We start from the raw sequence: 27,493 nt of genomic DNA on the forward strand, positions 1-27,493 counted from the left end.
ATACTTTGATAATAAATTTATTTTGAATCTATCATTCTGAACTGGGTGGTATAACCCACTTATGGACTCAGAGGTGTCTGTGAAGCCCTGGTTGGGCTGATTCATCTGCAGTGGGAATAACCGCCCTTGAACAGAATCGTCAGCCTGGCTCATAGAAACATAGAAAATAGGTGCAGGAGTAGGCCATTCGGCCCTTCGAGCCTGCACCACCATTCAGTATGATCATGGCTGATCATCCAACTCAAAACCCTGTACCTGCTTTCTCTCCATGCCCTCTGATCTCATCTTGAACAAATCTTTCATGAAATGTCATTATTGTTCAGAAGGTTGCCACAGGCTATTTATTTCATGGTGCCTTTGAAAAGATGCACCTTGTTGAACTGCCCAAGTGTTGGGTGTGCTCCCACAGAACTTTTGTAGAGGGAATTCCAGGATTTTGAACATAATGATGAGGATTTGCCAGTGTATATAAATCAGAATTGTGTGTTACATGAGGCGACTCATCAGAGTGTTTCTTATACTAAATGCTTCTATTCTTGGGATAGCGGAAGGCATAGGCTTTAGAGGTGCTGTCTTGGTGAGCTAAGCAGTACTTGGCAAACTTGGCCACAGTGCACGGTTGGCAGAGGGAGTCAACATTCAGGTGGCTGATGAGAGTGGCTACCGTGCCACTCTGAGGGCACCAAAAAGGCTACTCTGCTACACATTTTATTAAATATTGTCCTGCCAGGAAATTTGGGAGTAACCTACATATCTCATCTGTGAGGAAGATGTAGTGGCTGGAAATCTGAAATGAAAAACAGCAAGTGATAGATCTGAGAAGAATCTCAGACCCAAAATGTTGTGTACAGTATTCTCTTACCGCAGATACCTCCTGCCTTGCGGTGTTTTTCCAGCATTCTTTACTTTGATCTCAATCCTGACTTGCCCTGTCGATGTTGGAAAAGTTTTGAGTTGGGGAGGCAGCAAGGAAGTGGTGCCTTTGACGTTGTTTATTTGAGTGGTTTAATTTAAGTTTCTTCAAGGTATTTAAGGTATAAGAGCTGATGGTAACAATGCCATAGAAAATCAAGGTTTAACAGCTTGACTCTTTCTCTTATTAAAGATGCTCATTCTAGAATTTGGAAGGAGTCTCCAGTCAGACATGTCATTTCAAGATGTATTAGAACAGGATGGGGTATTAGTTTCGATGCTCACAGATCTGTGAACTGCCAGTAGTGCTTTGTCTAGTGATCACCTAATTAGAGTTATCACTTTTAACACAAACACCTGACTGTGAGATCTCTGACACTATTATGCTTCACAATGACAGCTGTGTGGCAGCTACATACAGACCTGTCATAAATTGGGGGACTGCTTCATCGTTCACTTCCATTCTATCTGTCAAGAGCAGGTGGACAAACATTTTAATTCTGATTCCCGTTCCTGTTCTGGCATGCTGGTCCGTGGCCTCCTCTTGTGCCATGACGAGACCTCCCTCAGAGTGGAGGAGCAACACCTTTTATTGTGTCTGGGTATCCTCCAACCTGATTTCTCCTTCTGGTAAAATATTTTCTCCTTCCCCCCCTCTCTTCTTCTGTTCCTCACTCTGGTCTCTTACCTGTTCTCACCTCCCCCACCCCCCGCCAGGTCCCCTCCACTTTCCCTTTCTCCAATGGACTGCTCTCTCATTTCTCTCCAGCCCTTTACCTTTCCTACTTACCAGGCTTCACCTATCACCTTCCAGCCATATTCCTTTACTTTCAACCACCTTCTTATTCTCTCTTCTTCCCTCTTCCTTTCCAGTCCGGAAGAAGGGACTGGGCCTGAAACGTTGATTGTTTATCCATTTCCAGAGTTGCTGCCTGAGTTCATCCAGCATTTTGTGTGTGTTGTTTTGGATTTTCAGTATCTGCAGAATTTTGCACGTTTGTGTATGTAGATCCTGTCCAAGAAAATAACTGAACACAAAAAGGCTGGTAAAGCTTGTTGCTTCAGAGCTGCACTCTTGCACTGAAGGCTGTGCCACAAACTGAGCTCTCCATTATGATTGAAAGGCTCTTGAACATGTTACATAGAAATCATCAGCCCAGACAAGCCATTAAAGGAATAATACTTGTAATGAAAAGTGTTTTTGTCCCAGCACCGTGTTCCTTTCCTGTTAGCTGATGCTTGGGATGAAAAAGTATTTCCTTAAGGTCCAATATTATGGATTCAATCCAAGTACAGGTGTCCCCCCCCCCCACAAAGGTAGAGCGTTCCTATGAAACCTTTCTTAAGCCGAAATGCATAAAATGAAGAATCATTAATTTATATGGGGAAAAATTTTCGTAAAAGCAAAAATCCTCTTTGTAATGCAAAAACAGATTACTAATGTACGTTTTTTGTAAAAGCGAAGTGGCATAAAGTGAACATTTGTAAATCAGGGGACACCTGTATCTGGGATTAAGCAGGGAGTTTGGTGACACTTCAGAGGCAGTATTGGTCAATTGGGTTTATCTTCCAGTTGAGCTATTAAACTGAGGTTATCTCAGCTCTGATAGGAGTTTGTAATAGATGTTTCGGTGTTTCTTTTTCAAAGAAAAAGATGAGTGTTCTTCCTGTTTTTGTGGCCAGTTTTTATCCCTCAGCTAACGTCATATTGTTGTTTGTCAGTGGTTGCTGCAAACAAATTCTGTGGAGCCTTCTCTATATTATTTAGCAACCCAGATCTGTACAAGAAAGCCAGTTACGACTCGTGGTGGGCTACTTCAAGAGTGAAGAAACATTTCCGAGCGAGGTTGAAGGCAACATTTGATCCACGTTAACTCTGGCAGGGTTTGTAGGACATTACTTCCTACAAAGCCAAACCCAACATTGTGAATGGCAGTGATGCTTCACTCCCAAATGAGCTCAACACCTTATATGCTCACTTTGAAAGGGAGAATTAAACTACATCTGTGAGGATCCATCTGTGCCAGGTTGAGTGTCGAGCTTGCAACTCGGCTTCATTAAAAAAAAACAACTGCTTTGTGAGAAGGATGTGGGGTCCACTCACAGAATCTTTCCTCCAAGCCAACCACTTGAAAAGTGGTCGCCAAGGCTCTGGGAGAGTATGGCACACACACACACACACACACACACAAAGAGGATCCCTGTAGCACCACCCAGTGACCCAGTGATCTGTCTTGGAGGCTGATATCAGACTTTTTCAGGAGGGTGAACCCTCACACGGCGATGGGCATGGAGCAAGTACCTGGAAAACTTGTACCAAACAACGGGTGGGAATGTTCAAAGACATTTTCAATTTCTCACTGCTATGGTTGAAAGTTCCTAATTATACCAGTGCCCAAGAAAAACAGAGTGAGCTGCCTTTACCAATATTGTCCTTTAGCTTTCACATCTATGGTGATGAAATGCTATGAGAGGCTGAGCATTTCTAAAATAGGTCTACAGCAGACACTATCTCATTGGCTCTCCATGTGGCCTTGCATCACCTGGACAATACAAATTCCTATGTCAGAATGTCGTTTATTGACTATAGCTAGTTCAGTGTTTTAACACCATCACTCCTACAGTCCTGATTGAAAAGCTACAGAATCTGGGCCTCTGTACTGCCCTCTGCAACTGGATCCTTGACTTCCTAACCGGAAGACCACAATCTATGCGGTTTGGTGATAATATCTCCTCCTCGCTGATGATCAACACTGGTACACTTTGGGTGTGTGCTTAGCCCACGTCTCTACTCTCTCTACACCCATGACTTTGTGGCTAGATGTAGCTCAAATACCATCTATAAATTTTCTGATGATACAACCATTGTTGGTAGAATCTCAGGTGGTGATAAGAGGGCATGCAGGAGTGAGATATACCAGCTAGTTGAGTGGTGTTGCTGCAATAATCTGGCACTCAACGTCAGTAAGACGAAAGAGCTGATTGTGGACTTCTGGAAGGGTAAGATGAAGGAACACATACCAGTCCTCATAGAGGGATCAGAAGTGGAGAGAGTGGGCAGCTGCAAGTTCCTGGGTGTCAATACCTCTGAGGACCTAACCTGGAGGCAACATATTGATGCAGTTACAAAGAATGCAAGGCAGTGGCTATACTTCATTAGGAGTTTGCGGAGATATGGAATATTAACTAAAACACTTGAAAATTTCTACAGATGTACCATGGGGGGGGGGGGGGGTTGCGCTACTGCACAGGATTGAAGTAAGCTGCAAAGTTGCAAAATTAGTCAGCTCCATCATGGGTACTAGCCTCCAGAGTATCCAAGACATCCTCAAGGAGTGGTTCCTCAAAAAGGCGGTATCCATTGTTAAAGACTGCCACCACCTAGGTCATCCCTTGTTCTCATTGCTACCATCTGGGAGGAGGTACGGAAGTCTGAAGGCACACACTCAGCAACTTAGGAACAGCTTTTTCCCCCTGCCATCGAATTTCTGAATGAACATTGAACTCATGTACACTACTTCACTACTTTTTATGCTACTTCTTTAATTTGATTATTTGATATACATACTTATTGCTAGTCATAGTTTTTTCCCTATAGTATCATGTATTGCATCATACTGCTGTTGCAAAGCTAACAAATTTCACTACATATGGCACTGATATTAAACCTGATTCTGATACTATTGTTATGTGTGCTCTTCATTATCAAAAGTGTTTCAATGGCTATAAGGTGCATTTGGAAGTCCTGACACACTGGATGTGCACTATCTGCCTTCCAGTTGACTGAAGATCTGGAGCACACTTCTCTCTAAACCAGCCCACACACAGCTTAACATATTCCTGTTAGCCTGAGTCACAACAGTTGCATGCGCCTCTATCTCTGACAGTTCATTTCAAGTTCACCTACCACAAAAGCAAACATCTCCACATTCAACCTTTCAACACCCCACTGGATCTAATGTGTTTTAATGAGAGTCTAATAAATTTTCTACTTTTGCATTCAGTATTCCGGCAATAAAATACAACATTCCTATTTCTCTTAGCTTTCCCATTTACTTGATCAATTTACTAACTGTCCTTTTGTGAGTTATATACTGGCACAAGATCCCTCTGCTTCTGAGTTCTGGAAACTGTTCAGGTACCTAGTTCTGAAGAAGAATCTTGGCCCAAAACGTCAGCTGTTCATTCATTCCAAAGTTCAAAGTAAATTTATTATCAAATTATTAAATTTATTATATGTCACCATATACAACCAGGATTTTTTTTTCATTGACATACTCAATAAATCCATAGTATAAATAACCATAATAGGATCAATGAAAATCTGAACCAACTTGGATGTTCAAAAGACAACAAACTGTGCAGAAAATAATAATAATAAATAAGCAATAAACATTGAGAACATGCGATGACGAGTCCATGGAAGTCAGCCCATTATTTTGGGGAAAGTTTCAATGATGGGACTGAAGAAGAAGGTGCCAGTGAACAACACGACCAAACGCAGTGTCCTTCAGACAACTCACGAAACTACTTCTTTCACGTCTTTTTCTTTTGAATGCAATTCTGCTGCTGAGCTGTGTGCAATTGGATGGTGATTTACATTTTAATGGTGTGTTTTCTAATCGATTGAGCAATCTGGCGCTTTACTGCCTCCGAGGGAGTTTATTGAGGTTTTGAGCAGTGTGTGCAGCCTAGAGGCCAAGACCCATTTCTCACTGATCTCGTCAATAAAGGCGTGGAACAAGATTGAAATCAATGTGGATGAGAGTGGAAAGTGAATGGGTCCCTCGCTCTCACTCACTGCTCCCGGAGGAAGGTGCCTGTGTTTGACTGGTCTCCCTCTCACTTGATGCTGCCAGAGTCTTTGGTATTGGGCAAGGTTTAATCAGCATGGTTTGGACTTTGTATTTCATGTTATGTGTTTCTGGCTACTCCTTTGTTGCTAACTTGTGCAATTTTGATCGGTGCAGACTAGCTCTGTTGTCTGCAGTCATCAAACACAGCACTGAACTGAACCAAACATAACTAAGTTGAACATTCCTAGACTGCTTCAATGACTGTGGTTTGATGCTTAATATTCTGTGTTTTTCACTCTTTTTTGCCATTTGAATGTTTTTTTTGCACACTGGGCGTTTGATGTTATCTTTAACAAATGAGAAAATCCATAGATGCTGGAAATCCAAGCAACACACACAAAATGCTGGAGGAACTCAGCAGGCCAGGCAGCATCTATGGAAAAGAGTAGCCAACGTTTCGCACTGAGACCCCTCATCAGGATGTTATCTATGAATGGGTTTCATGGTGTTTCTTTGTTTCATGGCTGTAGGAAGACAAAACTCAGGGTTGTATATGGCATAGATACTTCGATAATAATTGTACTTTGAAGTGGAGTGAAGTTATACCATTTGGTCTATAGATGCTGCCTGACCTGCTGAGTTCCTCCAGCATTTTATGTGTTGCTTAGGATTTTCAGCATCTGCGGAGCTTCTTGTGTTACTGTTTACATAATATGCTTATGGTATTTTGTTATTCTTCCTGCATGTTCTCACATTATTCGCCATTTATTAGATTGCTGTTTACTTACTTATATTTTATGTTTCTCTTTGTAGACTCCTTATGTCTTCTTCACAATTTTCCTGCCTATGATCATAAAATTTAACAATCAAATTGTTGAAGCTTTTAAGAAGGCCTTTGAAAAGTCTTAAATTCGAAATTAGTGTGCAGAATTAAAGTGCAAGGAATAAGTGCGTGGACTGAAAACTGATTGACAATAGAAAGCCAAGAGTAGGAATAAGTGGGTCCTAATTCAGGTGACAAGCAGTGACTTGTAGAGTACCACAAGGATCAATGTTTCGTGCTCAGTTACTTACTAAATGTACAAATGATTTTGCTGATGTAATATTTCTAATTTTTTTTTCTGACTCATAACCAGGTGGGATTATGAGTTGTGAAGAAGTTGTAAAGAGGCTTCAGAGTCATTTAGACTAGTTTACCGAGCAGTGAAGTTCATGAGACATTCAGTATAATGTAATCCACTTCGATAGGGTAAAAAAAAGTGAAGACGGTATATGATTTAAATGATAGCTTGTGAAATGTTGGTGTACGAATTTGTTTTGAAGGAAATCCACTTTCTCCAGCTTAGAGGAGGAAAAATAATTTCAACAGGAGTGCAGAATGCAAGAGGCATCTGAGTGAGATCTGGGGGCACGTAATTCTCTAGCAATCCAAAACATGGCCTGACCTGGCTCATTGACTCCTTTGGAGGACTGTTGCAGCCCTGTCCTGAAGCATCTTTGTGCAGAAAGTACAAAGTTGTTCCTGAAATTGCATTGCCATTCTGGGGAGTCTTCATTTCCAGGGGCTTAGGAAGTACCTGTGTACTTCTAGTGCTCTGTCCATTTGAAGGATCTCGCATTACTGCCTGAAAATAAGAATGAATATTGAACCTAATATGTAAGACAGACAAACACTTGGTCCATAACCTTCTCCAGTCCTATAATCTATCAAAGTCTATGTTCTTTCAGTTCATGGCTCTTTCAGATGAGACTTTAGATCGGGGACCCCTCCCATTAACCTGAGGGGTCCAGGGACCTCAGGTTGGAAACCTCTGCTTCAGATCAAGAGCCTGTCAGCTACTTTAGTGGTTGTAAAAAGATTCTGTTGATTCAAAAATGAAGAAATGGAAGATAGGGATGAAAAGAAATCGTACTAGGATCAAACAGTTATACTGTGGACAATATTCTGGTTAGATTGTGAAATAAAGGTTGGGAATTTCCCCCGGTAAAAACACTATTTACATGAACATTCTGGATTAGAGTCAAAGTTACATAAGGAGGCCAAAAAAACAGGAGCTGGTAGAGCAGTGCCAGAGACAGGGTGGAGGGCACAATGTGAGCCTACAGAAGTCAGGTGTTGAGGATTTGCTGGCTGCTCGCTCTACAGAACCTACTCTCTCCCTGGCATTACAGGAGCTACAAAGAGAAGAATCATCAGGGCTGTCTCAGAGGCTACTGAGCAAGCCTGCAGATGCTGTGGATCATGAACCAATGCTGCTGGGACACGAGCCGGGTCTGATCAACCCTGTCTGAGTTGTCTGGTTAAGAGTATCTGATGTTGAAAACACCTGATGATCCCAGGTCACATCACTGATGATGTGTCCCAGCACGTCCTAGCATATATCTTAGCAAGGTGGGTGACTAGGAAAATGTCAGCGTGCCTCAGAGTTATTTGTGGGAAATGCAGCAGTCCCAATATCCAGGAGGCAGATAGATATTGATCCCCAGAGATGACTGAGATTTTTTAAAAAAATCTAATAATAGTGTAATGGGCTCACCAAGTCTGTGCTAACCAGAGTCCAGTACCAGAGGGCATGGTTTGAGAATAAGGGGTAGGTCATTTAGGACAGAGACTCTCCCAGCATCTGGAACATATTTCCTGCCTCTATCTTGTCCAATACCTTAATAATCTTATATGTTTCAATCAGATCCCCTCTCAATCTCTTTAATTCCAGCGTGTACAAGCCCAGTCTCTCTAACCTCTCTGCGTAAGACAGTCCAGACATCCCAGGAATTAACCTTGTGAATTACGCTGCACTTCCTCTACAGCCAGGATGTCCTTCCTTAACCCTGGAGACCAAAACTGTACACAATACTCCAGGTGCACTGTCGGCAACGGTGGTGGAAGCGGATACAATAGGGTCTTTTCAGAGCCTCTTAGATGGAGCTTAGAAAAATAGAGGGCTATGCGCTAGGGAAATTCTAGGCAGTTTCTAGAGTAGGTTACATAGTCAGCACAACTCCGTACCTCATCAGAAACACTGTACATTGTCAGAAACTCCGTACATTCTTAGAATCACTGTACATCTTCAGAAACACTGTATATAATCAGACATGGACATAATCAGAACTGAAATGGAGAAACTTAGAGAATGGACTGGAGTCCTTACTATCAATTAGGTTGGAGGAAGTGTAATTAAGGAAAAGGTGTGAAACAATATAATGTGTATTGGCTTTTTGCCTGGTATCAAAACTTTAAGGCAGGGAAAGGTAGAAAGAAGAATGCCACAGTAAGAGAACGATGGAAGCTGGCAGCAAAGTTGGTTAAATTTCCCATTTTGATGAAAGATCAAGAATCATCACTGTAAATTTGTTGGAAAGGAGGCGAAGGATGAGAGCTGTGCAGAACTGGGGAAAATAATCTACCCCATTTCCCAAGAATAGATAAGGCTAATGTGGTCAGGTAGAGATCCCTGGTATTTGGCTCTATGTGTTTTTTTTGATATTCTGAATAACAACTCCCTCCTCAATTAGAACAATTTAGTAACCAAATTATTGTTGCCTTTTCATCTCATTGCTGTTAATTGAGATCTTGCCGTATACAAGTAGCCACAGTTTGTGCATTTTGATGTAATTCCAAGAAATGTGACAAAAACCTGCTGCTGTGCAATTTTTTTACATTAAATGTTGCACCACTCAGTGGTCTGAAGAATCGCTCCAAAACCGGAACTGTGATGTGTATGTGTCAATGGCACTTGAGAATATCATGCCTTTAGCGTTGGTTAACATAAGTGTCAGTAGCTTTTTTTGCAACTATATCGGGGAGAATATATTGATAAAATATGCCTGAAGTGAGTGAGAAGGAAGTTCTACAATTACCCTCTGAATGGCCAAAATGTGCCCCCCTGGCCCATGACACCCATACCATACACATTAGTAAAACACTGGAAAAGGTTTTTACATTGAAGATGCAACATACAACTATTCTGAAAAAGTTTTAAAAACTGTTGCTAGAATTCTGAAGTTAAAACAGAAATTGCTATGGATTCAGAGTCTTGGACTATATTTCTCGTCACTGTATTTTACTGATATCTTATATGTATTCTACGTGCTTTGTGCTGTGTATGACCATTGGTTTTGTGTTCTGCATCTTGGCCCAAGAGGAGCACTTTCATTTGGCTGTATTCCTGTCAAGTTGAACAACAATTGGACTCGAACACTCAGCAAGTTGGGCAGTGTCCACTAAAAGGGAAGCAGAAGGCTCTGAAATGGTCCTTATGGTTCACACAAGCTTCTTCCAGCCCTACTACACCAAACTCAATCTATGAAACCTCTTTATGTAGCTTCTCTTTAAACTCCCATTTTACAATAATCTGAAGACATTTCTCCTGAATTAAGAGCTTTATTCATGATTATTTTATATTTATGGCTCCTGATGTTTATCTGCAATAGTGTTTCCAAAACTCCTCAGTTTTAAAGATCATTATCAAGCCATCGTCTATCTTCCCTTTTTCAGAAATCAGTACTAACCTGTTCAATTTTTCATGTAAATATCCATCATACCCTATCCACAATAAACTCGACTTTGACCTGCTGTTTGTTTGCCAATTTATCTGCTTTTAAATGTAGCTGTGGTTTTAATGACATGCAATTTGCACACAGCAAACCCATAATCTACATACAGTAAACTGTCACGTGGTGCAATACAGTGATAATGAGATGTCTGTATTAATCCAATGTAGTGATAATGACAGAGAACTCCCATTCTTACCCTTGAATTGTGCCAAGGCTTTTGCATAACAGATAAAGCCCTGGTTTAATGTCTTCATCTCAAAAATAATGGCAGATCGTCTGTAGTGCAGCACTCTGATTTCTGTACTTAGCCCAGATTAGTCATATATGATTATGCTGTGCCTTGGCTGGGTTTATGACTAACGTGATTTATTGTTCCTGATGCAGAGAATGAAATAAGGAAGGCTGGTACATGAGGGACATTCTCCTGAAAGAGAAATGGGAAAATATTGCTGTGTAACTGAGATCTAAAACTGGTGAACTCGACCTTGTCTAATGGGCCAAAAATAAAACTTAAAAAAGGACTACGCACTCAATACACTTTTGTGTCATCAGGAATGAATACTGAGGTCAGTTGGAAAGTAAACAGGAAATTTTATATCTGGCAGGCAATAAATTTGTAACTCTATTTGTGTAGTTAAGAACAGTTTAAAGAGACAATCATACTCCTCTCCTTCTCATGATAGATATTGATCCCCAGAGATGACCGAGATTTTTAAAAAAATCTAATAATAGAGTAATGGGCTCACCAAGTCTGTGCTAACCATCAGCACGGTTGTGTAGTAGTTAGCACAACACTTTACAGTACGGGCGACCACGTTCAATTCCCACCTATGCCTGTAAGGAGTTTGTACCTTCTCCCTGTTAGGGTATGGGTTTCCTCCCACAATCCAAGGGCCTACCGACCGGCAGGTTAATTGGTCATTGTAAATTGTCTTGTGATTCGGCTGGGATTAAATCGGTTGATTACTGAGTAAGCCAATTCCACGTTGTATCTCAATAAATTTTTAAAAAATCCTTCTCCAACTCGTTTTAATCTCCCCCACAGCTTCATCTCTTTGTCAATCATCTATATACAAAGGCCATTGTACAATGGCTAATTGAGCTACAATTTACGCAGTAAGACGTAGAACATGCAAACTGCAACTCCACTAGCTACACCCACTAAAGGTAATTCACTCAAACACTTTAGTGTTTTCCTAGAAAATATTGCCTTTGTATTGCATCCTTCAAAACTTCAAGGCCATCCAACTGAAGTACATAACAGCATTTCTAATGTAGAGGAATACAGCAGCCAGTTTTTTTTTCAAACTTGGTCCTTTTCCCTAAAATTCTAACTGCCCTGGGAGTTCCTCCGCCAATTACGAACAGTTACAACGTTGCTTTGTTTCCAGAGCCAGTCAAGTTGAACTGAGTGGGGACAGCACACAGCCTGGCAGCCGGGCCTGATGACACAGGTAGCAGGCTCGGCGGCAGGGGTGGCGCTGGCCGGGCCACGTCGTGGGGAGTGCATTGACTGGGGCCTGCAGTGTAGAAAGTGGCTCGGAGCCGGCCAGGGTAGATTTTACCTACTAGGAGCCTCCAATGGCAGCCCGTCCAGCACAACCTCATTCCCAAGAGTTCTGTCCGTTTGAAATGAGACAGTTTCTGGAGAAGACACAGAACTACCCAGCTACTCTACGATGGTTTCAATGAGGCGCTGAAACATCCGCACTTTGCACACCGCATCTACTAAAGAGGAGGTCCCCTGACCGAGGATTGTGAGGATTCCTGTTATGTCCCGTTTAACTTTGGTGATGAGTCTCCAGAAACCAGAGTAATGTAACTAAATGTAAATAAAATGTTTGGTATGGTTTTTTTTTTAAAAAACGGCATTTTCTAGGGAATGGTGCCCCAGCATTAGCTCCAGTATCAAACCCCAGACTGGAACTGATATCACTAAACCACACTTATAATTAAAAAGCACTGCCATCCAGGCCTCGGGAATTTATAAAGCGGGAAAATAAAGTCCCTACATTCTTATGGCTTTGTGATCAGGCTTCACGCAGGCCTTAAACTTCTTTACAAAGTCCCCTTTGACAGTTGTACTAATGTCAGCGTGTTTTACTATGAATGCAGAAGCGTTCGCACGCATTAGCAGATCGTTACCTTGTCCCCGATAATGTACTGCGGCAAACTCCAGATGGATGACTGGACTGGGCGAATAACGCCTGAGCTCTGATTCAGTAGCGAACAGTTCCGCAGGGTGTCGATCTGCAGGTCCGAATATTACCAACACCAACGCCTGGTTCAGTGCACTGCAACAAATAGTTGTACCCTGCTATAATAATCTTGCTTGAGACCCTTCGTGAGTAATATTTTGAAACTTTATACTCGGATTTGCGAAAGTTAGCTGGGAGCATTTGGATTTTAGGTCGCAGATTTTATTGCTACTACATTCAGGACTTGATGCAATTGGCTGCAAATTGTTGTAAGTCCTGCTCCCGATCGGATTTGCAACCGTTCGAGGTGTCGTTAAAGCCGGGTGAGTAGACATGGTGGTGACCCGGTCACCTACCGATCTTGTATTTCACCCAAGTGTGCGGGAGGTCCGCATGGATGTTTGTCCTGGTGTCCAGGAACCTCGGGGCAAAGATGCCAGAAGCAATCACTGGGTCCTTTTCCAGAAAGGATGTTTTCAGAGGTACTGTTTAGGAAAACACACGGGAAGTCTTTCAAACAAGAATTGAACCCACGACTTGTTTTACTGATCGTAAATATGAAATAAAATAAAGGTCAGTCGAACAAAGCAGATCAGCGTTTGGGAAAGTCACCCTGCTTTGAAACCCTGTGGAAGCAGTATTTTAAAATATTGTGGCGGCTCTTTTCCTAGCGTATGCGAACCGACTCACAATTAGATAGCCTACGGGGGTTTGCGAGCACAGAGCTTTGGAGCCTCTTCGCCATGGGGGGCCGGTTGACAGAGGCTTAAAAGTGAGGCTGAAGTTTTCGAATAAAGTTTTTCCTTCGACTGCAGTTACCGACTCCGTGTCGTAATTTTAGCGCTGTTTGTAGCACACCGCTACAATTGGTGACCCCGACGGTCCAAACGATTTTTGGACCAGAAATGACCGACGCCGCCTCTGTTCATGCGGTTTCGTTGAAACTGCCGGGTTTCTGGACACAGCGCCCGGACCTATGGTTCCAGCAAGCCGAAGCCCAATTCCACGTTCGCCGGATCACCTCAGAAGACACCCGCTACTACTACGTGGTGGGCTCCCTCGACCAGGACACAGCTGCCCAGGTCGCGGAGTTCGTACAGTCGCCCCCGACAGACGGCAAGTACACGGAATTCAAAGCCCTGCTCCTCAGGACTTTCGGACTCTCACGGCGCGAGCGGGCTGCCCGTTTACTGCACCTGGATGGCTTGGGCGACAGACCTCCATCGGCTTTAATGAATGAGATGTTGTCTCTGGCCGAGGGACACACAGGCCTCATGTTTGAGCAGGCATTCCTGGAGCAGCTGCCCGAGGACATACGCCTGCTGCTGTCCGACGCGGATTTCAGTGACCCCCGGAAGGTGGCAGCCCGGGCGGACTTGCTGTGGAACGCCAAAAAGGTGAGCGGGGCGTCCATCGCACAGATCACCCAGCCACGCTCCCGGCAGCAAACTAGTCCAGGCCCGGCCGCAGAGCCCACTAACCCCCGGCCCAATGACCACTGGTGCTTCTACCACCAGCGGTGGGGCGCAGAAGCCCGCCGTTGCCGCCCGCCCTGCAAGTTCCCGGGAAACGCCAGGGCCAGCCGCCGCTGATGGCTACGGCGGCTGGCCATCGGGATAGCCTCCTGTATGTGTGGGATAGCAGGTCGGGACGCCGCTTTTTGGTCGATACTGGGGCTGAGGTCAGCGTTTTACCTCCGACAAGTTACGACACTCGCAGCAGGGCACCGGGTCCCCCCCTGAGGGCCGTGAATGGCAGCACAGTAAGGACCTATGGCACCCGTCAGGTGCAGCTACAGTTCGGCCCCAGCCAGTTCACGTGGGACTTCACACTGGCCGCCGTAGCCCAACCGCTTCTGGGTGCGGATTTTTTGCGAGCTCACAGCCTGCTGGTTGACCTGCCCAGGAAGAGACTGGTACACGCCGAGACCTTTCAGACGTTCTCCCTGGGCGCGGCCCAGTTGCCAGCCCCTCACCTCGGCTCCATCACGCTGTCCGACAACGACTTCACCAGGGTCCTGGCGGAGTTCCCATCGGTTCTGGCACCGCAGTTCACAGCAGCCATGCCCAGGCACGGCGTACCACACCACTGCCTACCACCCACAGTCGAACGGGCTAGTGGAGCGTTTCCACCGTCACCTGAAGTCGGCCCTCATGGCCCGCCTGCGAGGAGCCAACTGGGCGGACGAGCTTCCCTGGGTCCTTCTCGGCATCCGCACAGCGCCCAAGGACGACCTGCACGCCTCGTCGGCCGAGTTGGTATACGGCGCGCCCCTGGCCGTCCCCGGGGAGTTCCTACCAGCCCCGAGGGGGCAAGAGGAAGAACCCGCTGCAGTCCTGGGCAGACTTCGCGAGAAGCTCGGTAACCTGGCCCCCATACCCACTTCACAGCATGGGCGGCACCCGACCTGCGTACCCAAAGACCTACGGAACTGTAAGTTTGTGTTTGTACGAAGGGGCGGGCATCGGCCACCGCTGCAGCGGCCATACGAGGGGCCGTTTACGGTGCTCCGGAACAACGGGTCCACGTTCGTGCTGGACGTTGGGGGGAAGGAGGAGGTTTTCACGGTGGACCGCCTCAAGCCGGCCCATGTGGACCTGGCGCAACCGGCCGAGTTTCCGGCGCCTCGGCGCAGAGGCCGACCTCCCAAGCAGGTTCTGGCCCTGGCTGTGGACATTGGGGGGTGTATCGCCGGTTCTGGGGGGGGGTTATGTGGCGGCTCTTTTCCTAGCGTATGCGAACCGACTCACAATTAGATAGCCTACGGGGGTTTGCGAGCACAGAGCTTTGGAGCCTCTTCGCCATGGGGGGCCGGTTGACAGAGGCTTAAAAGTGAGGCTGAAGTTTTCGAATAAAGTTTTTCCTTCGACTGCAGTTACCGACTCCGTGTCGTAATTTTAGCGCTGTTTGTAGCACACCGCTACAATATCTCATTTTCACAAACTGAATTATAAATTCAGGTTGTTTAGTAAGAAAGTTTGAGCGTTTCTGTTCTTGATATTTTGTGCCATAATTATTTACAAAATTAATTATATTGTAAGCGGCGCAACGTGTTAAGTTGATCAACGCGTCGGGCGGGGAGGGGGAGTTTAACCTGTTGAGTGTGTTACGAACCCCGTAACTGGGTCACTTACCGGCAAAGATAGAGAGGTCTGTTGAAGTCTGATGGTACTATTTTTAACAGTATTTCTTGATAAAAATACACAAAAATAATATCAATGCAAACATACAGATAATATACGTCATCAATACTAAATCTAAACGCGCGGGTATAATAATAATAATCAATAAGAAATAGCTCTATCGTTGTCTAGGGGATAATGTATTGTCCGATGAAAATATAAAATTCACTGTTAGTTCGTTCATGCTGCAGCGTTTTGGTTTGAGAGAAAGACGAGTTTGAAACTTGCCCATTCCTTTTATGATGTTAATCCTTCAAGTCGTTGGGAGTTGGTTTCCCCGTTGTTAGCTAAAAGCCGTTTTTCCGTGGTAAAGGGCACCAGTTCCGCGGTAAATGGAACCAAACGCACGTGGCCTCCTCCCCCACCGGCTTCCGCTATTATGGGATCACTAGCATTTCTTCTGGTGCGTCTAAGGGGCTGTTCCCACAGACCCTCTTTTATCCTGACTCACAGGGTTGCAGATGTCAATCAGGTTGGGGGTGATGCAATCCCTCCCTCAACCAGCCCACTTTGCCTGAGGGCTTCCACGTAGCACAGTATTGTAAATCACAAGTTTGTCTCCAAGAGACAATGGCCGTGTCCCGTAGCTTTATATCGCCGGGGAACGAGATATTCCACACATCTCTCTCTTATTTCCTGGGTCTCCTGACCCAAATCAATTGTGATCTTGCGATTCTCACAAAGGAGGGGGCTACCCCGCACCCTTTGGCCCCTCAGAGCTGTGGTACATTCATAACAAGTGCAATTTCGCTTTGCAATCAAAAGTTGGTTTTAAAATTGTCCGAATAAGAGAGAAAACGTAGGGATTGCCTTGCAACACTCTAGCATGAAGACTTCAACAGATCTGTAATTGAACGTTGAATATGTCTCTAGGACACTTGAAGGGTACACACCTAGACCGACGTCCAGAGGATTTAATGGATGTTCATTACTTTATCATTTTTTTTGATGTTGGAGGGAGGGCATGATACCTTTCAGTGAATGTTGGGTTCCAGAATTCATTGCCAAAAGAGCCTGATTTCCCACTGTTTTCGAGCCTCTCTCCAGAAACCCAGTGCCAGCTGCAACTGTGGTGACACTGTGCTGTATGAGTGCCTGTTCAGTGGGTTAAAGGAGATCCTGCTGTCCCAAGGTTAATGTAATGAAACGTATAAACTCATGCAATCACAATCGATTGCACATGGTGGTTGTCTGTCATACTGGACGATGACAGAAGACCTGTGCAGGGAGAAGAGTTTTTAAAGCGGAAAAGCCGATGCACTGGGGCATTTTCTCTCTCTCGACTTCAAACATCCAAGTCCAATTTTACAAACAAGTGTCACAAACTGGGGTCTTCCATGACACCTTTTATGCTTTGTCCTGCCCTTTGCTTTCCTCCCAGTGTTCCAATGATGGGTTGGTCCCACTAGTTGCGATCGTTCCCACAATGACTCCATTTCATGATTCACCTGAGCTCTGCTGGCAGACCCTGTTTTGCAAGTCTTATGTGTGTTGGACTTCTGTGGGTTATGATCTGCCTCTACAATTTAGTAACATTAAAAAAAAATTATCTTTTAAAATATATTTATTTCAACCAGATAATAAGAGCTGCCATTTGGGACCAATCCTGATTTGTGGTTTGTCAGTGGACTTTGCACCACCTTTTCCTCAGAATACTCTGGCTTTCTCCTGCATCTCAAAGATATGCTACTTCATAGGTTAACTGGCCACTGGAGATGCCCCTTATTGTGTAGGTGAGTGATAAATGCAGCAGGAAGTTAAGGGAATCTGCAGAGGATAAAATGGAATGTATGGACATGAATTCTTAGTGGTTGGGCATGTTTTCGTGTTGTGACTTGGAGGCTTAAAACACAACTTGAGTTTACATTATTTACTATATTAGAAAAAGAATGAGAAAAAATTCCTTCTCCTGCAATCATACAATGCCCTTGAAATTAGCAGAGTTGCAGGTGAAGCAGTTCGCCAGTATATCTCTGGGATTTTAGCACAATTGAGTTTCATATTTACCATTGCTGATCATCTTAAATCCAGCCAGAACTCAATCTTCAGCTGTTAATTATGCAGTGGACTGCAGATCACAAACAAATGGCTGTGTAAAAATAATTATCTGTGTTCTCTTCCGAAATTTTTGAAAATGATTATGAAGGTCATTATTATCAGACCATTTGACAGTCAGGGATGTTTCTCTGTATTCAAATTTTGAACATCTGTTAATGTCCCTTTAATTTCTTGTTCTGTAAAGAGAGTAACCCAGACTTCTTGTCTTTTTACATAACTGAAGTCCAGTATTTCACATGATTTTAGCAAATCGGCAAGATTTTGACATCCTTAGGTATCCCTCAATATTTAATGCAATACTTTGAACTTTTGAACAGAGTATTGGGGTTGGGGGGGGGGGGGAGTGCTTCTAGTTTAATGCATTTGCTTCTACCACGTTGTCACAGCTTGAAGTCAGAGCAAACTGGACCTGAATATTTGGTCTCATTAATACAAACTCTACTACATTTCAACTTTCAGATGCACTGACTTGAAAATACTGGGAATCTTTAAGCTTTGAGGAAGGACATTTGCCACGATGGAGAATGAAGTCCACAGTCTCTTTGATAAGTTCCTGCAAGGAAAGACATGTAAGGAGACGCTGAGTCTCTTCCAAGAGTTGTGCAGCCTTCTGCATCTGGATCCCAGGGACTATCGCAGCTTCTACCATAAGCTCAAAGGCAGTCTCAATTACTGGAAAGCCAAAACTTTGTGGGTTAAACTGGATAAACGAGCATCACATCAGGATTACGAAAGAGGCGAGTCTTCTGTCAACACAAAGGCAAGTGTCACTCTGTTTGTTAATGGTGGACTGGATTTTAAAGGTTTGTTAAAGGTGGATACGTATTTCTGTTGCCTAATGTAGACACAACTTTTAAATTTAATTCCCTTAAAAACAGATTAGCACTGCTGCTTTGCTGAAATTTAGTTTTATGTCCTTCTGTATCCTCAAGGTGCAGATGCTTGCTGGGATTCTATTTCCTTGACAATGTTAATCTGTAAATTACAAATATTTGCTGATTTGAAATGCTCAGCTCAAGCACCACTTTCCTTTCATTATTTACCTTTACCTTTTACATTTGCCTTACTTTTGTTCTGTTATAAGTCGATTAGGTCATTTCTTCCCACTTCCATTTCTTATTAGTTCTGTTCATCTGTTGCCTTCCGTCTTCCCATTCTGCCCTTGCTCTTGATCCCAACAAGCCTTAAGAAGGTGTATAACCTCCTGTACATGGCCTATGTTCTGGTGCCTGCCTGACAATGCTCCTCCCTCTGGCACTCCCATGGTGTGTGCATGTCTTCCTACCCATCCCACTTTATTTTTGCCATGCAACAAAAGCATCACTGGTCCCTGGGGTTCCATTTTGCAGATTATTATTGTCTTATATTGTTTCTGTTGATGACACAGAGAAACAGTTTCGCCCTTGAACGTGTGATTCATTTCCTTGCAGATACATGGTCTATTTAGTGTTGTACCATCTGCACGGGCTCTTTCTCTTTTTATGCAGAAATTATAGAAAACATTTTTTTTTACTGCAAACTCAATAAAAACAGGAAATTCTGCAGATGCTGGAAATCCAGAGCAACACACATAAAATGCTGGAGGAACTCAGCAGGTCAGGTAGCATCTTTAGAAATGAATAAACAGTCAATGTTTTGGGCTGAGACTCTTCATCAGTACAGGAAAGGAAGGGGGAGAGATGCCAGACTAAGAAGTTAGGGATATGGTGAAGGATTACAAGCTGGCAGGTTATAGGTGATTCCAGTTGAGGGGGTAGATAGGTGGGGAGCAGTGAGAAGCTGGGAGATGATAAGTGGAAAGGTAAAGGACTGAAGAGGAAGGAATCTGATAGGAGAGGAGAGTGGACCATGGGAGAAAGGGAAGGAGGAGAAACACTGAGGGAGATAATGTGTAAGTGAGGAGAAAGAAAGGGGTACGAAGGGAGCCAGAATGGAGAACAGAAAAGGGAAAAGGAGGAGGTGTGAGAAATGACTGGTTAGAGAAATCAATGCTCATGCCATCTGGTTAGAAGCTACCCAGATGGCCTGAACATTGATTTCTCTAATCGGAGCTCCTCCAAGCTGAGAGTGACCTCGTTGTGTCAGTAGAGGAGGCCATAGACTGAGATGTTGGGGTAGGAATGGGTGGGGTCTTACCTGGTGTGGTGGACAAAGCGTGGGAGTGCTCAACAAACTGGTATTCCATTCTAAGCCAATGTGAAGGAGGCCACACTGGGAATACTGGATACAATTGATGACCCTGACAGACCTGCAGATAATGTGTTGTCCCTGGTGGAAGACATTGGGGTCCTGAATGGTGCTGAGGGAGAGAGTGAAGGGGCAGATGTGGCACATGTCCTATTTGCAGAGATAAGTCCCAGGAGGGAGGTCAGTGGGCAGAAGCACATGGACAAGGGAATCACGGAGAGAGTGATCACAGCAGACAGCAGAGAGTGGGGGTGAGAGAAAGATGTGCTTAGTGGTAAGATAACGGAAGTTGCTGAGAATGTGCTGAATGCAGGGGCTCATGGGGTGGTAGGTAAGGACAAAGGAAACTCTATCCCTGTTGTGGTGATGGGAAAATCTCGGCAGGCCAGGCAGCAACAGTGAAAAGAGAAGCAGAGTTAACATTTTAAGTCTATGACCTTCAATCAGAAATTGCTGTTTCTCTTGCCAAAGCTGCTGTCAGAGCTGTTGAATATCCAGCATTTTTAGTTTTTTATTTCGAATTTCTGGCTGTGCAAATGTTTGCTTTCAAGTTCAAGTTTAACTGTCATTCAACCATACATGATTACCCATGAATATAACCCAACAAAGCAGTGTTGACACTCGTATTCCTCAATTACACCTGTCAGTCATTTTAAGATTCTAGAACCAGAAAGAAAACTTTTCATTTTTATTTAATTATCAGGTGAGACTAGCACTTGAGGGTTGGTATTTATTTCCCATCCATAATATTTTCCCTTGGAAGAGCCATAGTCTGAGTTTTCCAAAACTACAGCACACTGTTTTGAATTTTTGGCAGAGAACTGATGTAACTGAATGCATTGCTAGGTCACTTAATACAGGAGCCGCTGGAGTCAATGGTAAAGTTTCAAGACTGTGGACTACGAATCTAGTATTCTCACTGAATTAACATTCAAGTGTGTTCATCTTTACTTTTGGTTATTTATCACAATCAATGGGCTACTCTAACCATTTCGGATACAAATATCATTTAACCATTTGGGATTCACTCAGGTTGGGTTGTATTGGTTGGGTTGGTTTGAAAGGTCTGTGCTTAATCTCATTTATTACCACAGTAGCAACAATAAATGCAGAACTGCCACTGCAAGTTATTTAATTGCCTTTTTCTGCCCTTCTATTTCTAATCCTGTGCCAGCAGATTTTACAGCAAGCAATTTGTTAATAGTTTTAGGACTTTATCATCATTACTATGGATGTCCAGTTTTTATACTCTTTCATCACCCATCAGGAAGATCTCGGAATTCTTTTCATTGCTGGTCTCATTCCAGAAACTTAAGCACACTGAACAGTCATTTTTTTAAAATTATTTATTGAGACACAGTGGGATAGGCCCTTCTGGCTTTTTGAGCTGTATCACCCAGCAATCCCCCCCGATTTATCCCGAGCCTATCCGCAGGGCAATTTACAATGTCCACTTAACCTACCGACTGGTACATCTTTGGGACTGTGGAGGGAAATCAGAGCACCCGGAGGAAACCCACATTGTCACAGGGAGAACATACAAACTCCTTACAGGCTGCGGCAGGAATTGATCCAGGGTCTCTGGTACTGTAGAGCATTGTGCTAAGCACCGTGGTACTACTGTGCCCTAATGAAAGTCATTTGGTCTCTGGCACTGGTGATCTGCAATCTGCTGCCATTTTAATGGCACATAATCTGTACACGTTGCTGCATGATTAATTTCCTGGCCAAAGTTCCATTAGTCACTCTGCGTTGATGACCGTATAAATATTTTGGACATAGCTTCCTCTCTTCTTTCACTGGATCACTGAACTTCTGGTTGCTGTTGCAGTGTTTGGTTTTAGGGGCTGGCCCGTGTGGTCTCCGAACTGCCATTGAGCTTGCGTTTCTTGGGGCCAAAGTGATTATCATCGAGAAAAGAGATGATTTTTTACGGAACAATGTACTGCATCTGTGGCCATTCACCATCCATGACCTGCGAGCTCTTGGAGCCAAGAAGTTCTATGGAAAATTCTGCTCTGGTTCACTTGACCACATCAGTAAGTTTAGAGGCAGTACATAAGTGTGTTAGTGTGTGTATGTATAAGTTCCAAGACCGTGCATAAGTGTGTTAGTGTGTGCAAAAGTTTAGAGACCGTGCATAAATGTGTTTATGTGTATGCACAAAGTCAGTGCATTAGTGTATGTGTGTGTGTGTGTGTGTGTGTGTGTGTAAGTAGATGAGTGTTGGAGGATGTGCATTGTACGACTAAACAAGAGTACAGTCAGCCCTCCTTATCCACGGATTCAACCATCCGCGGATCGGGAAAACCCGGAAGTTCTCTCTCCAGAATTCATTGTTTGAGTATGTATGGACTACTTTTCCTTGTCATTATTCCCTAAACAATACAGTATAACAATTATTTACATAGCATTTACATTGTATCAGTATTATAAGTAATCTAGAGATGATTTAGAAGTACAGGCAGTCCGGGTTCTGAACGAGTACAGTTCCTGAGTCCGCCTTTAAGTCAGATTCGAAGTCGGAACGGGTACATACGATATTATTTAGCGTCAGTTAGTCAAATGTTTGTATATAGTAAATATTTTACCTTTCTATGCAAATAAAACACTTAAGAAGCATATGTATTTCAATAATTAAACCACTGCGTTGCTTAGTAATAATTGTAGCTTTCATCAGGGCAGGACCTTTCACATACTCCACTAAAATTGTTCCGATTGTTGACTGACTATAGCCTAACGCTTTTCCAATGACCGATGGCGTTCACCTCTTTCAGATTACTTTATTACTTCCACTTTATTTTCAATCGTGATCGTGATTATTTTTGTGAACAGTAACACTGCGGTTACAGAGCCGCACCGCCGGGTCTTAATGTCCACCGGACTAAGACAGGTTAAATAAAGTCCGGGGTTCTGCTGGGTCCTAAAGACCACTGCACTGAGACAGGTTAAATAAGGGACTTGAACATCTGTGTTTTTTGGTATCCGTGAGGGGTCCCGGAACCAATCACCTGCAGATAAGGAGGGTCGACTGTACTCACATTCAAATATGAAATTGACATCAAGAGAGTGAAATTTTGCCTTGTTACACTGCTTTTCATGTTCACAGGAGATTGAAACTCAGGACAGTGATATGTCTGGTAAAAACGGACAATACATTTGGCATACTTTTTTGTCTCTCCATAATATATTAATCTGTAAGAGTGAGGATCTCCTAATCATTAGTGAAAAACTAGATGAACCTGTTTCAATTATTAAAAATCCTGAGGTGATTGATCCCAAGTGTAAGTAGCTCATCTATATAACCAATTTTCTGTTCTTTACTTATCTTGCCTCAGGTATCCGACAACTGCAGCTAATTCTGCTAAAAGTGGCCCTCATCCTGGGTGTGGAGATCCATATAAATGTGGAATTTAAAGGATTAGTTGAACCTCCAAAAGACAAAGGTATTAAACAGCCCTACACAATCAACTTACTTGATATCTCATGCGGTGCAAGATTGTTCCTGAGAGACAAGTGAATAGAATACACGATGCTGAGCAGTCAAGGTGGAACTGTGTGTGTGTGTGTGACCACAGAAGAAGTAAATTACACAAAGGAGGAACAACTTGTTTCTAAAGCTCTTGCATGAAGTATTTGTTCCACCATGGCACAGCTGTTGCCTTGTAGTGCTGGAGAATTTGTATTGGTTTAATATTGTCATCTGGACTGAAATACAAGCCATCCATGCAGATCATTTCAAAGTATATTTGCACTGAGGTAATACAAGGTAAAATCCAACAATAGAATGCAGAATCTAGAGATACAGAGAAAGTGTGGTTCAGGAGCACAATAAGGTACAGGGGTCATGATTACATAGACTGTGAGGTCAGGATTTCATCGTCAGTGTACAAGAGGTCCATTCAAGGGTTTTATAACTGTGGGAAAGAAACTGTCCTCGAGTCTTCTGGTGTGTGTTTTCATGCTTTTGTATTGTACCCGAGAAGTTAGAATGTCTGGGGAGGGTGGGTTCTGTGATTATGCTGGCTGCTTTCTGAGGTAGTCAGAAGTGTTGACAGAGTCTGTAGAGGGGAGGCAGGTTTTCATGATGTGTTGAGCTGTGTCCGCAACTCTCTACTGTTTTGGGCAGTGGAAATGATGCAACTAAATAGGATATAGTACTTTCATTGGTGACCCTTTTCTCCAGTGCTATCTGCATAGACTTAGCACTTTCTCCCTGTCACCACTTAGGTTTCCTCCGAGTGCTCTGTTTTCCTCCATGTCGCAGAGTTAGTAGGTAAGTTGCCCTTAATGTCAATGTGTGATAAAATCTTGATGAGTACGTGGGAAGAATAAAAGTGGGATGAGCGTAAGATCATAGTAAAGAATGGTCAACGGTCAGCACAAATTCAGTATCCAATGGGTTTCTCTGTGTGCTACATGTGCCTATGACCCAAAATCCAGATCTCATATTTCATTATGACGCAGAAGGAAGCCTGCCATCCATCCCATTTAATGTGTACTGGTGCTTTAAGTATTCTCATAGGCCCTATTTGCCCAGTTATTTCTTCTTAGCTACTCTTTCTCAGCTGCCCACCAGGTCCCCCTAGTTCTTCTGTCATGCACTTACAACAGGGGAAATTTACAGTAGCTAGCTAATTTACCAAGCAGTATAGCTTTGGAATGTGGGCAGAAACAAGAGCATTTGGGGAAAACCATGTGGTCACTGGGAGAATAGGCAGACTCCACATAGATCACTGGAAACTGAGGCAGCGCCCCCGGGCCATCCATAGGTGATACCTAAATGCATTAGCTGCTGTATGATAAGCAGCTGTGTATCCACTTTCTGTGCTTGACTCTGATTACATCACAGCCCTTGTGCTCAATGCCCACACTGTATATTTTATGATACACAGCTCCTTGCTGGCGTTCTAACATTAATAAATATATTATTCGTCTTTTAATTCTCACAGGGACGGGATGGCAAGCTCACCTTCGCCCAGCTGGTCACCCAGTGTCTGATTATGAGTTTGATGTGTTTGTCTCTGCTGGTGGAGGCAAATATGTTCCTGAAGGTAGGAAATAACATATGAGCAGAGGACAATGTCTGTCTTAGCATTTGTTACCTCACTCTATAAAAGCCAAAATGCTTTCTGAACATAAAATGGCATATCTTGCCTCAAACATTTTTTATCACATGTGAAGCATTTTCTGAAACTCATTTGCTAGGGTTGGGGAATAAAAAAAATACAAAAGGGAAGAAAATCTAATGCAAGAAACAAGAAAGAGACTGTCCCTATTCACTTATAAATGGAAAAAATGTGCACTTTACGTGCAGAGAGATTCTATGACTTAGTCAATGACTTACACAGATAATCAAGTGGCATTTGATTGGAAAACTGTTCACTGTGATTGTGTACCAAAAAGCTTTTGTGAAATCATGAATCTACATTCTGTCCTCCAAATGAATACGATGTATGTGTGAATGTTGCTGTCACCACATGGACTGCACCTGTGCAGAGGAAGAAAGCCTTGACACTGAATATGAAGCTGCTTCACACTCACTCAAAGAGGAACTGATCGGCTACGTCCAAGACCATGGAGCTGGCTGTAGATGAATTCCCTTTATGTGCTGAGCTCTTGATGCAGGTCTTCCCCTCCCTGTTGTCTACCATTATATCAGGGTTCCCTACCATGACCACCTTGATCACCACACAGTTGCGCACTTCAGCATATCTATTGTCTTGAACTGGCTCTTGTGGTCTGAATAAGCCTCTGCTGAGGTTTTTATGTTCCTTATCCTGCAATGTTTCCTATCTCCCTTGATCCAACATCAGTCTGAGTTCTTCAACTCACACTGCACTGCAGATCAAATGGAGGAATCTTTATTCAGTTAGTCATGGAAGGCCGGTTCTATTGTACAGAGCAATTTTGGCCTTAAGCGCAACAAAATTTTACTTTTGAACAATACTTGCATTGCTCCCAAGCACTGACTTGTTATGTCTCCCACCATCTCTCGCTTTCCTATTCTCCCTCAAAAAATTGCTTCTTCTGCTATGAAAGTGTTGAAAGAAAGAAATATCTCTTTCCCCTTCTACTCACCATTTCACCCGGCTGTTTCTGTCATCCTTCCCTCTGTCAACTGTTTTCTTTTACTCCCACCCCTCCCTCTCTCCTACACTCTGTCTTACAGCTTGATCTTCTTTTTAACCCTTTTTTCTCTCTGTTTCTCTCACTCTTTCCATCTTCTCTCTTCATCTTTCCCAACTCTCATTTCCCTTTCCCTGATCATTCTAAAACAGAGTAGGATTGGGAGGCACCAGGCAGACCCTGCCTCCTCCACCCTCAATCTGGCCCCATTTCAATAGGTGGCTCCTGCAGTTACAGACAGAGGGCTCTGTCAAATCCAGTGACTGATCTACTTCATGGAGGCCCACTGGCATTTTTCATAAAAATGGCAGGGTTACTTGATTTGTGTATAAAAATGAAGCTCAGTGGGAGGGGACATGGGGAGAATAAAATGGATTTGGGTAGGATTGATGCAAAAGTGGGTGCTCTGTAGTTGGCATATATTTGCTGTATAATTCTATGTATTCTTTCAGTTTAAGAAACTTTTCATTTTATAATGTGTTACTTACAAGGGCCATAAAATACAGTCTGATGTTTGTGGTTAGGTAATTAAAAGCATCAGCACAGATTGATGATGTTATAATGGAGAAATGAATCCAGTCCTAATGCGAATCATGGGGGGAAGTCCCTGATGATTCCATTTAATTGGAAAAGAACATGAATACTGGAAAGAAATAGCACAAACATTTTTTTGGCACAATTTATGATGAGCAAACAGGTTATAATGAATCTGTTGCCTGGGCAATTATGTCATCTAAATTACTGTGTTCATTGCCATGTGAAGTTAAAGGCACTTGAATGAAGAGCTTAGAAACAGGATGAGACAAGTTTCCAGACAGAATCTGTTGCAACAATTATGTGAAACAACTTTAGTATGGTTATTTAAAAGGAAGCACTACTCTATGCTTTAACCAATAATACATGGTTCACCTTTCCTGTTGGTTGACTGAGCTTTGGAAGTTAGGGTCAATGTTGAACCTATGTGAGCAAGCACAGAAATCTCATGAAAAGTGAAATCCAGAGAGGGTAACCATTTTTAGGTTATGTACCTCATTGAAAAGTTAAGTGCTTGTAGGCAGAGGCAAAAGTAACTTAAATTTCTTACCAATCATATTTGAGTCCATTTGTATTGATTGTTTTAGCACTTTCTCAGTTCAGCATGTAGAATAATGTGTCAATTCTCAATGAGAAATGGTGGCTATGACCTGAGGTACTGTGTTGCCTTTAGTGGGCAAGGATGTTCAAGATCTATAATACCTCAGACACACAGGAGATGCCTGGGACAAGCTGCTGAAAGAACTCAACTAGTGTCTGCAATTGTCCAGTGCAGAGTTTTCATCCAAACAATCAGTAGTTTCTTACCCTCCCGCAGGGAGTTCCATTATCTTTTATCCTGCTGTTTCCTGGCATCAAAATTCCACTGGCGATGTGATGCAATACCAGTGGACTGGTATTCAGAAACCTGTATTATTAGTCCTGAGCCATGAGTTTGAATCCT

At 43.3% G+C, this 27,493-nt stretch overlaps 1 protein-coding gene across 3 annotated transcripts in view; it reads left to right on the top strand.

Moving 5' to 3' along the window:
• The window catches only part of LOC132395763 (protein-methionine sulfoxide oxidase mical3a-like), a 180,195-nt gene that overhangs the window by 56,997 nt on the left and 95,705 nt on the right, over positions 1-27,493 (top strand). For 2 of the 3 annotated variants that reach the window (XM_059972759.1, XM_059972760.1), the window contains exons 2-5: positions 18,160-18,460; positions 21,719-21,926; positions 23,226-23,333; positions 24,840-24,941. In XM_059972759.1, coding sequence (XP_059828742.1) covers positions 18,218-18,460; positions 21,719-21,926; positions 23,226-23,333; positions 24,840-24,941 — 661 coding nt within the window. In that variant the 5' untranslated portion in view covers positions 18,160-18,217. Of the gene's footprint in view, positions 1-10,646; positions 10,829-17,219; positions 17,376-18,159; positions 18,461-21,718; positions 21,927-23,225; positions 23,334-24,839; positions 24,942-27,493 lie in introns of all 3 variants that reach the window. The other variant, XM_059972758.1, reaches the window with a different exon arrangement.

The sequence above is a fragment of the Hypanus sabinus genome, chromosome 6 (assembly GCF_030144855.1).
Source record: "Hypanus sabinus isolate sHypSab1 chromosome 6, sHypSab1.hap1, whole genome shotgun sequence".
Taxonomy (NCBI): domain Eukaryota; kingdom Metazoa; phylum Chordata; class Chondrichthyes; order Myliobatiformes; family Dasyatidae; genus Hypanus; species Hypanus sabinus.